The following is a 13,111-nucleotide window of genomic DNA, read 5'->3' on the forward strand; positions in this document are numbered from 1 at the left end:
GATGGATCGAACCAATGTCATCTGTCACCCTTAGGTCGAGAGAAGCAATTGTGGGGCCTTCCATGTAGAAAGTGGAATCTGGAGACCCAGGAAAGGGACTATGAATGTACAGTGAGTCACTCAGGAACTTAATGCCGGTGCAAGAAATGTATGTCAAAGAGGCCACAAGATTGTTACTAGGAGACCGACGAATGTACCTCCATGTTTACTGCTAGAAACCAAAGCTTTGTGAGAAATCTTGAATTTATGGGGAGGGTGGGAAAGGGTGTACTTGTCTGTCCTTTCCCCAATCTCTTTCCCGAACTGCAGGAGACTAAGGCCCCCCCACCCCCCGGGGCTTGGATGACCCCCACCCCTGCCTGGGGTGTTTTATTTCCCAGTTGATTTTTACTGTACCCGAGCCCTTGTATTCCTATCGTATAATCATCCTGTGACACATGCTGACTTTTCCTTCCCTTTCTTCCCTGGGAAAATAAAGACTTATTGGTACTCCAGAGTCTGTACTGGTCTCTCTGGTCTCTCTGGTCTCAGATGCTTAGGATGCTTTCCCGGCGCATAATCCCCACCTCGGAGCAGATTGGGAAGTCACAGGACCATTGCGGTTTTCCCACTTTGTTAGGGACGAATCTTGAAAGTTCAGCCCTTGTAGCACCTCATTACTCTGGATTTTTGTTTCTAGTTAAGGCCTCTTGTCCCTTCCTTGGAAGCTGCCACATTCACAGGGGATTAGAGGCCTGGCATGCAGAAGAATGGGGCTGCCTATGCCTCTGCTGGGATGAAAGGCTGGGGCCAGGGCTTAGGGCAGGAGACCCTAATAATACTTTGTCCTTTACTCCTCAAAGCCCTTTACAAATCCTAATTAACCCTTTGCAACACCCCAAAAAGGAAAGTCCCATACAGAACCGGGGAAATTGAGGCCCAAGCAGAGTCTCCCACTATAAACCAATATTTTGTGGTACAGTTTGCTGACTTTCTAGTGAGTGCTTACAGGAAGATTTTTTTTTTCAAGGGTGGGGGGTTAGAGGGGGGGATACTTTACCAAAGGGAAACCTAACTATTAACAGAAAGTGGATTAAATAAATCCTCAAACTGTTACCAGAGCAGGGGGGTTGTGACCCTTTAGCTAATTGCACCAAAAGTTAAAACCCAGCGTCGCTAACTACTAGGCTTCTGTGAGCGAAGAGGCCTTCCTGAGAAAATGGTGTTATTAGCAGAAGCTTCAGGGCTCACAAAGGGAAGACAAGTGAGAGCTGATGAATGGACCATTCAACTCTACAGCTTTGTTGAGTCACACACGTTTTGTGCCTTCCTCAGGTAAAGCTCAACAGGTGTCATCTTACCCTGTGTCATTGAGCCCACGGGGCAAATAAGGTTTAAAAATAAAAAAGGTTCGTTGGAATTGTGAAACTCTATTACAGATGCAAGTATGATTTGAACGAAATACTAAGTTGCATCAGATACTGAAAGTTCAGCTTTTTGGCTTGTGTGTGTGTGTGTGTGTGTGTGTGTGTGTGTGAGAAAGCAGAACAACTTCTTCCCTGTATCATTAAATACATCAAGAGGCAAGACAATGGAGGGTAATATTAATACTTTTGAGGAGGCAAGTCTCCCGAAGCCCAGTCTAGGCCTAAGTTTGTTCTGTTAGGTATCTAAAAGTCCTTCAAAAGACTAAGCTATACAGCTAATGCTTTTGAGTTCTTGCTTGACCCCCAAAGCTCTCCACAAGTGGCTTATGGTGTTTTGTTGTATGTTTATGATTTTTTTCTATTTTTGTTTAGTTTTGAGGCTGAGTTTTCCTGTATAGGCCATGCTAGCCTCAGGTGACCTAAACTGCTGATTGCCCTGCATTCGCTGCCACCATGCTTTTTTTTTTTCTTTATACTGGGCTAGAAACTGAACCCGGGGCTTCTAGCCTGCTAGGCATGAACTCGACCACTAGGGCTCTATTCCCAAGCGCTACGGATTGTGAGCTCTTTTTGACTTGTCCTCCTAAGTTTATTAACGTGGGTCTTCGGAATCTGCAAATTATAAAGTTGCTTTGCATCACTCCCCAAAAGTGACCAGTGCAAGAAACCTTTCCGATGAGTTAGCAGCATTAAAAGGCGACAAGTAAGAACACGTTAGAAGAGACAGTATCCCCTAGATCAGGGTGACTCTAAATTTACTACGAAGCAGAAAAGACATTAACTAATTCTCATGGCCTCAGCCTTCTTGAGTGTGGAGTTCAGTGACGACGTGCCACCAGTTTCGGCTAAAAGGACACTTTTAAGACAATTTTGTTTTTTTAAAGATTTATTTTTATGTATGTGAGTACACTGTCGCTGTCTTAAGACACATCGGAAGAGGGCATCAGATCCCATTACAGATGGTTGTGAGCCACCATGTAGTTGCTGGAAATTGAACTCAGGACCTCTGGAAGAGCAGTCGGTACTCTTAAACGCTGAGCCACCTCTCCAGTCCAAGACAAGTTTTTAAATAAACACAGTTCACTTCCATGGTCCATATCCCCAGCAGTTGGGAGACTGAGGTAGGAGGACTGTCAAAATACGTCGTTACAAATTGCCACAACACCTGAGACCACACAAATGCATGGGCCGTCCGCATCTGGAGCCCTTAGGCTCCACTCTCGCCTAACAAGCAGGGCTTGCAACAGGAGACCCAAGAGGGAGTAGTATAGGCTCACGTGACCTCGGCCTACCAGGCGCTGTTTCCACGCCCCGCGAGAGCGGCCACCAATAGCCAACTCGCACCGCTCCGCCCCCGAGTCCGCAGAGGCGGCCCCGCCCACCACGGACGGAGGAGGCGGGGCCAAGCACGTAGAGGTGACGTGTTCTTCCAGCGCCAAGTCGTAAGTCGCCCGGGAGTGGTGAAAAAACGCCTTCTCAGGCGTCCGAGGTGGGGAGTAAACACAGAGACCCAGAGGAGGGGAAGCTGGATGTGGAGTTAGCTGCGGGAGACACTAAAGTCCAGCCCGGAGAGTGACCATCGAGGTAACAGATGCGGCATCCAAGGAGGGGAGTGATTGGTTAGCTCAGAGTGAGCAATGGATTGCGGGGCAATAGAGAAGGAAGTTGTGGGGATTGACCAAGGAAGATGTAGGTACCATGATGTGGCAGGATATTTGGAAGAAATCAGTGCACGTAAGAAGGATAAGAAAGTGGGAACCACCTTGCTCCAAAGGTCTCCCATTGGCTTGTAGAGGCCTGAGTGGATTAGAGCAGTCTCTGGATTCAGACGCGTGTTGCCTGCCACAGTCCAGCAGACTCTCTTTGGTCAGTTTTATTGCAAGCAAGAATGACTTCTCTCTCTTTTCATTTATTCAAGGTTATCTGGCTGTTTTTTGTTGTTGTTGTTGTTGTTCTTGTGTGATTTCTGACATAGCAAGAACTATGTCATGGATCAAAGAAGGAGAGCTGTCACTGTGGGAACGGTTCTGCGCTAACATCATAAAGGTGAGCAGTATCCCGGGGGGAAAAGTTGACCTTTTGGATAGTTGAGAGGTCGCTTGAAAGTTCATTCTTAAATTTTAGCAATCCCAATGAAGTGGAATTTAGCAAAGAGAGAATCTTGAAATTATAATGTAGTATGAAGGGCTGCATTTCTAGTATTTATTGTACTGTGTGACTTTTTTTTTTTTTAAGGCCAATCAGGGTCTCTTAATATCATTAGATCACATAGACTGTTAGATTTTCCTTCTGGAAAACTGAATTGTGCCGTTGGGAGTGTCAAAAGAGCTCACGGGTCAGGTGCTTTCTTGGTATTCACAAGACTCTGAGTTTGAAAAAGGAAGAAAGACTGTGACTCTGAATAGGAGGGAACAGAAATTTGTCTCACTAGAGTCGTAGTTCTCAACCTGTGGGTCCCAACCCATTCGGAGGTTGAACAACCCTTTCACGGGGTCGGATATCAGGTATCTGACATTACGATTTATGATAGTACCAGAATGGCAGTTATAAAGTAGCAGCGCAAATACTCTCATGGTTGAGGTCCGCACCTGAGGCTCTATATCCCAGGCTCACAGCATAAGGACAGCTGAGAACCACTGCCCCAGAGTTCCCACCGGTTTCTCCTGTCAGTGTCTTCTGAGTTAATGGTTCTTTGATGGTTAAAACTTTAACCATCTGCTCTAGAGACAGACATCCGTGAGGAAAACTGTTATTTACCAACCATGTGGCTTAACAAACTTGTCTTTTTGAGGATTAAAAAAAAGAAAGACACAAAGAACGTAGCACAATATCTAGTGCCAGTCCGCTATTTATCTTGGTGTGGTGATATATAGTGTACATTTAGAGGACAGAGAACAGCTTTCAGGATTGGGCTTTGGGGCAAGTACCTTTACCAGCTGAACCATCAAAGGCCCCATCAGGAGTCACAAGCCATGTCATATTCTGTGCCTGAGAGAGGTTTGGATGCAAGCCAGTCAGCCTGGCTTTAGTTTTTAGATACAGACTGCCGAGCAGTGTTTAACAGTGAATTTGAGTCAGTAAGCCTTGTATTTCCACATACCTACAAATGCCAAATAATCACAGGGAATCCAGAAAATGAAAACTCTTTTTTTTTTTTTTTTTTTTTTTTTGGTTTTTCGAGACAGGGTTTCTCTGTGTAGCCCTGGCTGTCCTGGAACTCACTTTGTAGACCAGGCTGGCCTCGAACTCAGAAATCTGCCTGCCTCTGCCTCCCGAGTGCTGGGATTAAAGGCGTGCGCCACCACGCCCGGCGAAAACTCTTTCCTTAGGAAACTTGGCCTCGTGTTGGCAAAAATAAGTGTAGGAGACAAAAGCAAAGGACAGCGGAGGGATGAGTGTGAGAGATGGCTCCTGGCTCGACGGATAAAGGTTCTTGCCAGCAAGTGTGCTAACCTGGATTCGGCTCTCACAGCTTACACGGCAGAAGGAGAGAGCTGTAGAAGTCAGGCTCTGGTTTCGTCCTCCCACCCTCGTGGTCCCAGAAACAAGACTCTGCTTCAAAATGTATTTACAAATACCCTGGCCTTTTAGCGAGGCTCTTCTCTGACTAGATATCATTTAAATTATGCCATTTATTTGAGCCTACTTTGTGCCACCTGGCTGGTGGCACATGATGTCTTTCCAGCGAAGCTCTCCCCTCCTTCTTTCCCAGAATTCTTTCTTCTACTGACGTCTCACCTTCTATTCCCTGCCTAAACAGAGATCTGGTCTCTTTAAAAAAAAAAAAAGAAAGAAAAGAAAAGAAAGGAGAGATAGAGATCCCTCAGTCTAAGCTTTTTTTGTTTTTCCCTTTCCAAGACCATATTTATTTGTAAATCATCCCCTAAACCATACCATCCCAACTTAAGGGATCGGGGCCACAGTCTTCTTATAGAGAACGGACTCTTAAAAACTGTCTTCTGACCTCCACAGTTGCAGACATACACATACACACTCACACTAAATAAATAAATGCAATTAAAAAAAAATTAATGAGCCGGGCGTTGGTGGCGCACGCCTTTAAGTCCCGGAACTCGGGAGGCAGAGGCAGGCAGATTTCTGAGTTTGAGGCCAGCCTGGTCTCCAGGGTGAGTTCCAGGACAGCCAGGGCTACACAGAGAAACCCTGTCTCGAAAAACCAAAAAAAAAAAAAAAATTAATGACCAAAATAATGAGTCAGTCAAAGAGTTAAATCAATTGAACAGATTTAAAACGAAGAAACACAGATGGGTCAATAAGTAACTGAAAAAAAATTATTAGTATCTGTAGGTACAAACTAAATAAAAATCAAAACTCACTTAGATCAGGTTAGACAGAGCTAGACAGGAGGTTCAGTTGCTAAGAGGACCTGATGTTCATGCAGAGAGCTCACATTCAATTTCCAGCACCCACTGGGTGCTCACTGTCTAACTCCAGTACCCGCTCACATGGGGTACACAGACATGTATACGAGCCACAGGTTCATCCATAGACAGTTAGAGAAAAAATGGTCTTACCTGAGTCAGAATATGTCTTCATGAAGATCCAAAAAACAACAGGCTTTGGTAAGGACAAGAGAACCCTCCTACATAGCTGAGAGGAATGTAGTCTAGCCAGTGTGAAATTCCTCAGAAAATAAAAGGTAGATTTGGTGTGATCCAGCTAGGTCACTCCTGTATACCCTAAACCATCAGAATCCGCCCCCTCCAGATGCCTGCCAGCCCAGTGTACTGCTCGCTCATCACCGTGGCCGGGTTGCCTAATCAGTCTCTGTGCTTTGCAGTGAGGAAATGGAGTTTAAGAAGTGTGGTATATAAACACAGTGGTGGTTTGTTTAACCATGAAGAAGGAAATCGTGTAGTTCATAGGAAAGTAGATGGAATTGGTTATCTCATGTTAGGTAAAGTCAGCCCATCGAGTAAACATTAGACCTGTGTTTTCTTTCCTGTGTGGGAATGGTGGGGTCAAGACGTTAAAGCATGAGGTGACTACTATTGATGTGGAGGGGAAAGGAGGGGGAGGAAGGGATGCTTGGAAAGGCTGATGGGGCAGGGTGGGGGATGAATATGGCAAATATAGCATGCAAGGATGGAGAAGCATCAGTGAACTGCCCACTGTGTACAAGTGAAAATGAAAGGAGACCAAGTTCTTTCTCAGATTTTACCTTGACATGTTGTCATAACAATTATTTAGTGTGCCTCTCTTTCTTTGTATGTATGTATGGTACGTGGAGGCAAATACATGCCACAGCACACATGTAGAGGTGGAGCAAAGCGTACAGGAGTGGTGTTTCTTCTCCAGTATGTGTCCAGGTCCTGGGAATCAAACTCAGGCTTGGCAAGAAGCACTGTACCACTGAGTCAGTCATTTGCTAGCCTAGGGATTTTAGCTGATGATTCAGACCCAGTAGGTAAGGATGCCGTGTTCCCCTTTGATTATCCATTCTCTTCTACAGGCTGGCCCAGTACCCAAACATATCGCGTTCATAATGGATGGCAACCGTCGCTATGCCAAGAAGTGTCAGGTGGAGCGCCAGGAGGGCCACACACAGGGCTTCAATAAGCTTGCTGAGGTGGGTGCGGGTGACAGAGCCTAGAGTGAGTGATTTTTTGGGGTTTTTTTTGGGGGGTGGGGGTTTGAGACAGGGTTTCTCTGTATAGCCCTGACTGTCCTGGAACTCACTCTGTAAACCAGGCTGGCCTTGAACTCAGAAATCCTGCCTCTGCCTCCTGCCTCTGCCTCCTGAGTGCTGGGATTAAAGGCGTGCGTCACCACTGCCCCGCTTAGAGTGAGTGATTTGAAGACCTGCATGACAACTAAAATGACACTTGGAGTTTCCTGTAGTTTGAGAGTTTTTTTTTTTTTTTTTTTTTTTGGTGTTCAAATTCTGATTTTATTTTATTTATTTATTTATTTTTTTAATAATTTATTTATTTATTTTTATGTAAGTACACTGTAGCTGTCTTCAGATGCACCAGAAGAGGGCATCAGATCTCATTATGGGTGGTTGTGAGCCACCATGTGGTTGCTGGGATTTGAACTTTGGACCTTCGGAAGAGCAGTCGGGTGCTCTTACCCACTGAGCCATCTCACCAGCCCCCTTGAGAGTTTTTTAATTCTTGTTTTGTTTGTTGCTTGCTACCCAAGGATCTCATCATGGCATTAACACAACTGTCATCATCACAGACTGTTAGGATTAGCAAGCTTCTCTGTTTTGCTACCATTAGTCATTTTTTTAAAAATTGTATCTCACATCCTGGCTGCTACTGAATGTCTTATCATTTAGAAAATTGGGTCAGCAGGTAAGAGTGCTTGCAGCTGAGTCTGAGTTCCATAGCTGGACCACGTGTGGTATGAGGAAGGACCCAGTGCCGGCAACTTTGTCTGTAATCTTCATATACATTTTGTGCTGTGCATGAATGCATCCACACATGTACACGGATGTCAAAATCAACTTTTTTTTTTTTTTTTTTTTTTGGTTTTTCGAGACAGGTTTCTCTGTATAGCCCTGGCTGTCCTGGAACTCACTTTGTAGACTAGGCTGGCCTCGAACTCAGAAATCCGCCTGCCTCTGCCTCCCGAGTGCTGGGATTAAAGGTGTGCGCCACCACGCCCGGCCAAAATCAACTTTGTAATTGTGCATATCATTCTATGACTTTATGCTTGCAAGGCTATTTTTATTTCATTTTTTTCCTTTACTTATATTCTAGTGATGGCAAAGGCTGCTTATTTGTTTGTTTGTTTTGGGTTTTTCTCTGTGTAGCCCTGGCTGACTTGGAAGATGCTCTGTAGACCAGGCTGGCCTCGAACTCATGGAGATCCGCCTGTCTCTGCCTCCCAAGTGTTGGGATTAAAGACATGTGGGATCACTGCCCAGTTTGTTTGCTTGTTTTGGATAGAAGGTCTCACTGTATAACCCTGGCTGGCCTGGAACTGTGTAGATCAGGCTGCCTCAGACTTAGAGACTTTCCTCTGCCTCTTAGTGTTGGTATAAATTGTGAGACACCACGAGTGGTTCTATTTATGTATGTATGTATATATATATATATATATGTATGTATGTATGTATGTATGTATGTATTTTGGCTTTTTCGAGACAGGGTTTCTCTGTGTAGCCCTAGCTGTCCTGGAACTCACTCTGTAGACCAGGCTGACCTCGAACTCAGAAATCCACCTGCTTCTGCCTCCCAAATGCTGAGATTAAAGGCATGTGCCACCACTGCCCAGTGGTTCTATTTATTTTTGAGACAGTATCTTCCATATATAGCCAGGCTGGCCTCAAACTCCATGTAAACGTGACCCCTGATCTTTTTGCCTCTTTGGAGTGCTAGGATTAAAGGCATGGTGCCACTGTGTGTAGTTTTAACCCAGGCCTTTAGTCACACTAGGCAAATACTTTCCCAACTGAGCCACTTTCCCAACAGTGGTTTATTTATTTATTTTGCGTTTTAGGAAATTTAGCTGGGCCAGGTGGCCACATGCCTTTAATCCCAGCAAAACTAGGTTGGATCTTCTGAATTAAGGCCAGCCTGGTCTACAGAGGGAGTTCCAGGACAGCCAGGGTTACACACGGAAGCCCTGCCTTGAAAATCCACACCAAAACAAACCAAACAACAACAAAGACAGCACCTCCCTATGAATCCAAGCTGGACTTAACCCCAGGGTTCTCCTGCCTCAGCCTCTCGGGTGCTAGGTGTGTGTTTCGTCAGTGCTCCCAGACGTTACTCTTGACATGGGTAAGCTTTCAGAGGTGACTAGTATGTCGTGTTTAACGTAGCATGAAAGCAACAGTCCACATCTAAATACTTGTCTGGAAAATGAAACACAGGAAACCCTTCAGCAGACTATGAAGTGCTGCCCGGTGGCCAGGTTGTTGCTTCCCAGCCGTTATGTTCTGAGCAGGAGTGCCTCACACATGCTCTCCTGGTCATCTTAGCAGGATGGCTGTGTAATCCCTTCCTGCAGATAAAGGAGCTGATTCCCAGCGAGGTTAATAATTGCCTACAGCGCAGCACGAGTCCAGCATGGGCTCACTGAGTAAACAGCTAGAACTTTATGTTCTTACTGAAAGGTTCTTTGGGATAAAATTAAAATGACAGTTTTTTCAAGATATTATTTCTTATAGCCCAGGCAGGCCTCAAGTTCAGTATAGATAGCCCAGGCTGGCCTTAAAGTCATGCTCTTCCTGCCATCTACCTCCCAGAAGCTCGGATGTTAAGTGTTACATAACATACCTGGATTGGTTTCTTCTCATGATTTTTGTGGTTTTCTTATTTTAGAAAGGATCTTACTGTGTAGTCTAACCTAGCCTTGATCCTTGTGCCTCCTCAGCTTCTCAAAGAATAGACCTGAGCCACTACACCCGGCCTCGGGGTTTAAGAGTCTTGAATGGTGATGGCTTGCTTCCTAGTTATGCAAACAGAAGAGCTAAAGTTGCCCTTGCCCCAGACTCGAGTTTGGGGAGGAGAAAAGTCCTCGATCAGAGCTAAAGCATCCATCACCTCTCCTGTGGCCTAGCTCTTTCTCTGCCTTCCCTCCTCAGACTCTCCGATGGTGTTTGAACCTGGGCATCCTAGAAGTGACTGTCTACGCATTCAGCATTGAGAACTTCAAACGTTCCAAGAGCGAGGTTGACGGACTCCTGGATCTAGCCCGACAGAAGTTCAGCTGCTTGATGGAAGAACAGTAAGACGCTGTCCAGACGGAGGATGGCCTGTAGCACCATCCCTGTCTAACCTGCCCCGACCCCAGCCCTGAGCTCTTTTATCTGAAACGTTATCAAGGAGGCTGGTGTCCCAGGTTACCCACTGGCCTCCACATTCACATGCAGGAAGGACATAAAACTGGTAGTCTGCTTGTATTTCAGGGTTGGGACATTAATCTTTTAAAGAAAGAAGAAAGGCCTTGTAGGTGGCTACAGTAAGTTGGTGATAGAGCCAGGTTGGGAGCCCAGTCCTCGCTACACCAGGGCCCTTGTAGCTCCTCTGTGTGACCCTCCAGCGCCTCTCAGCTGTGTCGTAGAATGAGCATTCCTGTGCACCTTTTTCGAGTTGAGCAGCCTGTCATGATATTAGAGCAGGCTGGCTTGTCAAAAGGTTCCCAAGTAGGGGAGACTGAAAGACAACGCTAAGCTCAAAGAAGCCAGGACTGGTGCAGGATCAGCAAAAGTGAGTGTACGTAGGTTGAAGTCTACGTGCTGCTAAAATTTGGCTTTGGTAAGACTATACATTGAACCTTTATAGTCTTGTAGATCCCTCAAAATAGGTAAATGGTTTCTTGTTTCACCGATTTTGACAAAATGTGGTTGAAGGTTATATAAGCAGATGGGCCACGGACTGGCCTTTAATTCTGGGTCCTGTCCTTCGGGTGCGCTTTGAGTGAGGGCATGGTCGGCTCTAGAACCAGACCCCCAGGAAAATACCTGGCTGCTCATCCATCCAGATTCTCAACATTCTAATCGTTTTGGACCTCAGTCTCCTGGTCTGTAGAGGAGAACTTACGGTCTGCACCTCAGAGGAATTCGTTGATTGGACGAAACCACCATCTAATTCTATAAATATATATTCTCTGCTGTCACTATTCTCTTATTGCACAAGAATATAACAAATGACCGGGCATGGTGGCGCACGCCTTTAATCCCAGCACTCGGGAGGCAGAGGCAGGCGGATTTCTGAGTTCGAGGCCAGCCTGGTCTAAAAGTGAGTTCCAGGACAACCAGGGCTACACAGAGAAACCCTGTCTCAAAAAACCAAAAAAAAAAAAAATGTCACCAATAATACAGTTCCTACTCTGGAGCAATTTACTGACTTGCTCGGTTGGGACAGAAATCACAGGTGTATAAAATTACAACTCTCCCAAGGACACCTGAGGTAGTAATGTGTGGCCAAGTTTTTGTGTTCTCAAGGCAGACAGATCTGGTTCAAGCCAGACATGACCCATGAGATGACCTTGGGCAAACCTTAGCTGAGCTTCAGAGAAGTACTGGGTACTGGAAGTGCACACACAACAGTGCCTGTTGCAGGCGACAAGTTTGCTTCTTTGGCTGGTGCCCGTCCTTTGCTTGGCGGTTGCCCCTTCACAGTGCCGCCTCCTCTCTCCCTTCCCAGGGAGAAGCTGCAGAAGCACGGGGTGTGCATCCGCGTCCTGGGGGATCTGCATCTGCTGCCCTTGGACCTCCAGGAGAAGATTGCGCAGGCCATCCAGGCCACTAAGAGCTACAATAAGTGAGTTCTCGGGTTGTTCCGTAGGAGAGGCACCCAGAGCTTCCAAGGCCTGTGCTCCACGCAAGGCTCTTCAGAGAGTAGTTTGTGATGCTTAGAGACTTTGACCTGTAGAAGAGACCAGGTGCCCTTTCATTCATTCACATGCAAACCCAGTCCCTTGCCCTCCCCACCCCAATGGTTTTGGGAACTATAAATGTGCACACATACACACAAACAAACCCCCCCCCACACACACACACCACATATACTTGAACTTGACAAGTGTCGGGATAGATATCCTTTAGTCTTAGGCTAGTGTGGTGGTACATACCCTTAATTCCATCACTAGATAGTCAGGACACAGGACAGGCGTAGCTCAGTGAGTTTGAGGCTGACCCAAGCTACATGTGGGACCCTGCCACAAAAAAAAAAAAAAAAAAAAAAAAAAAAGAAATCCAGAGATGGCTCAGCGGTTAAGAACACTGACTGCTCTTCCGGAGGTCCAGAGTTCAAATCCCAGCAACCACATGGTCAAAACCATCTGTAATGGGATCTGATGCCCTCTTCTGGTGTGTCTGAAGACAGCTACAGTGTACTTACATTTAATAAATGGGTAAATCTTTGGGCCAGAGCGAGTGGGGCTGGAGTGAGAAGGGTAGGGGAAAAAAAAAAGAAATTTGTCCTAATCATGTCTACATGTCTTTCAGGAGTCTCCTCTGCCCCGCTCTCTGTCCCACAGCCAGGTTAAGAGGACACTCCAGGGTTTGTGGCTTTGGAACAGTAGTATTGGGCATTGATTTTACCTTACACCTGGTCTCATCCCTGCTACCCGGTGCTTAGGCTAATAGCACAGAGGATTTCCTTCCTGTGTGGATGGTTGGCAGTAGTGGCAGTGGGGGAGTGGATGTGGTTAGGAAGGCAGTAAAGGGCATCTAGTTAATGTTTGATCTAATTAGATGAAGAGCATGCTTATTCCAAGAACTCTTAAAAATCATGGAACCACCCACAGTCTTACCCTTCCAAAGTACAGTGCCTGTGTCCTCGCAGGGGATGGCTGCTCCGGCCATCAGACCCTGCCTCTCTTTGGTAAATGATTCTGCTCTGCCGTCCTCAGGTGTTTCCTCAATGTCTGCTTTGCATACACATCACGTCATGAGATTGCCAATGCTGTGAGAGAGATGGCCTGGGGTGTGGAACAAGGTCTCCTGGAACCCAGGTATCTGGGGTGGCTCTCCTGGTAACTGGTACGGAAGACAGAGTGAACTAGTGTTCAAACCTTGCTGAGCCATGCACTTGGTCAGAACACAAATCAGGGCGTGCACGGGAAACACTTAGGGGGCTTCCCCCAAACAGATGGGGTCGTCTGAGTACAGCGCACACCGAGAAACCACAGAACAACCGTTGGGCCGTCCTGGCCAGTAAGAAGGGACGCGCTCCTTGCAAATGGTTTTCAGTCATTTTATGTTGGTGCTGGAGGAGAATCTT

At 46.2% G+C, this 13,111-nt stretch overlaps 1 protein-coding gene across 3 annotated transcripts in view; it reads left to right on the plus strand.

The window, feature by feature from the left end:
* Positions 1 to 2,773: 2,773 nt before the first annotated feature.
* Positions 2,774 to 13,111, plus strand: part of Dhdds (dehydrodolichyl diphosphate synthase subunit) — a 33,608-nt gene continuing 23,270 nt past the window's right edge. For 2 of the 3 annotated variants that reach the window (XM_021160877.2, XM_021160879.2), the window contains exons 1-6: positions 2,831 to 2,990; positions 3,325 to 3,452; positions 6,880 to 6,996; positions 9,967 to 10,109; positions 11,531 to 11,647; positions 12,741 to 12,842. In XM_021160877.2, the coding sequence (XP_021016536.1) occupies positions 3,390 to 3,452; positions 6,880 to 6,996; positions 9,967 to 10,109; positions 11,531 to 11,647; positions 12,741 to 12,842 (542 nt within the window). In that variant the 5' untranslated portion in view covers positions 2,831 to 2,990; positions 3,325 to 3,389. Of the gene's footprint in view, positions 2,991 to 3,324; positions 3,453 to 6,879; positions 6,997 to 9,966; positions 10,110 to 11,530; positions 11,648 to 12,740; positions 12,843 to 13,111 lie in introns of all 3 variants that reach the window. The other variant, XM_085838864.1, reaches the window with a different exon arrangement.

Source organism: Mus caroli, unplaced genomic scaffold, assembly GCF_978045245.1.
Source record: "Mus caroli unplaced genomic scaffold, Mus_caroli_1 scaffold_6, whole genome shotgun sequence".
Taxonomy (NCBI): domain Eukaryota; kingdom Metazoa; phylum Chordata; class Mammalia; order Rodentia; family Muridae; genus Mus; species Mus caroli.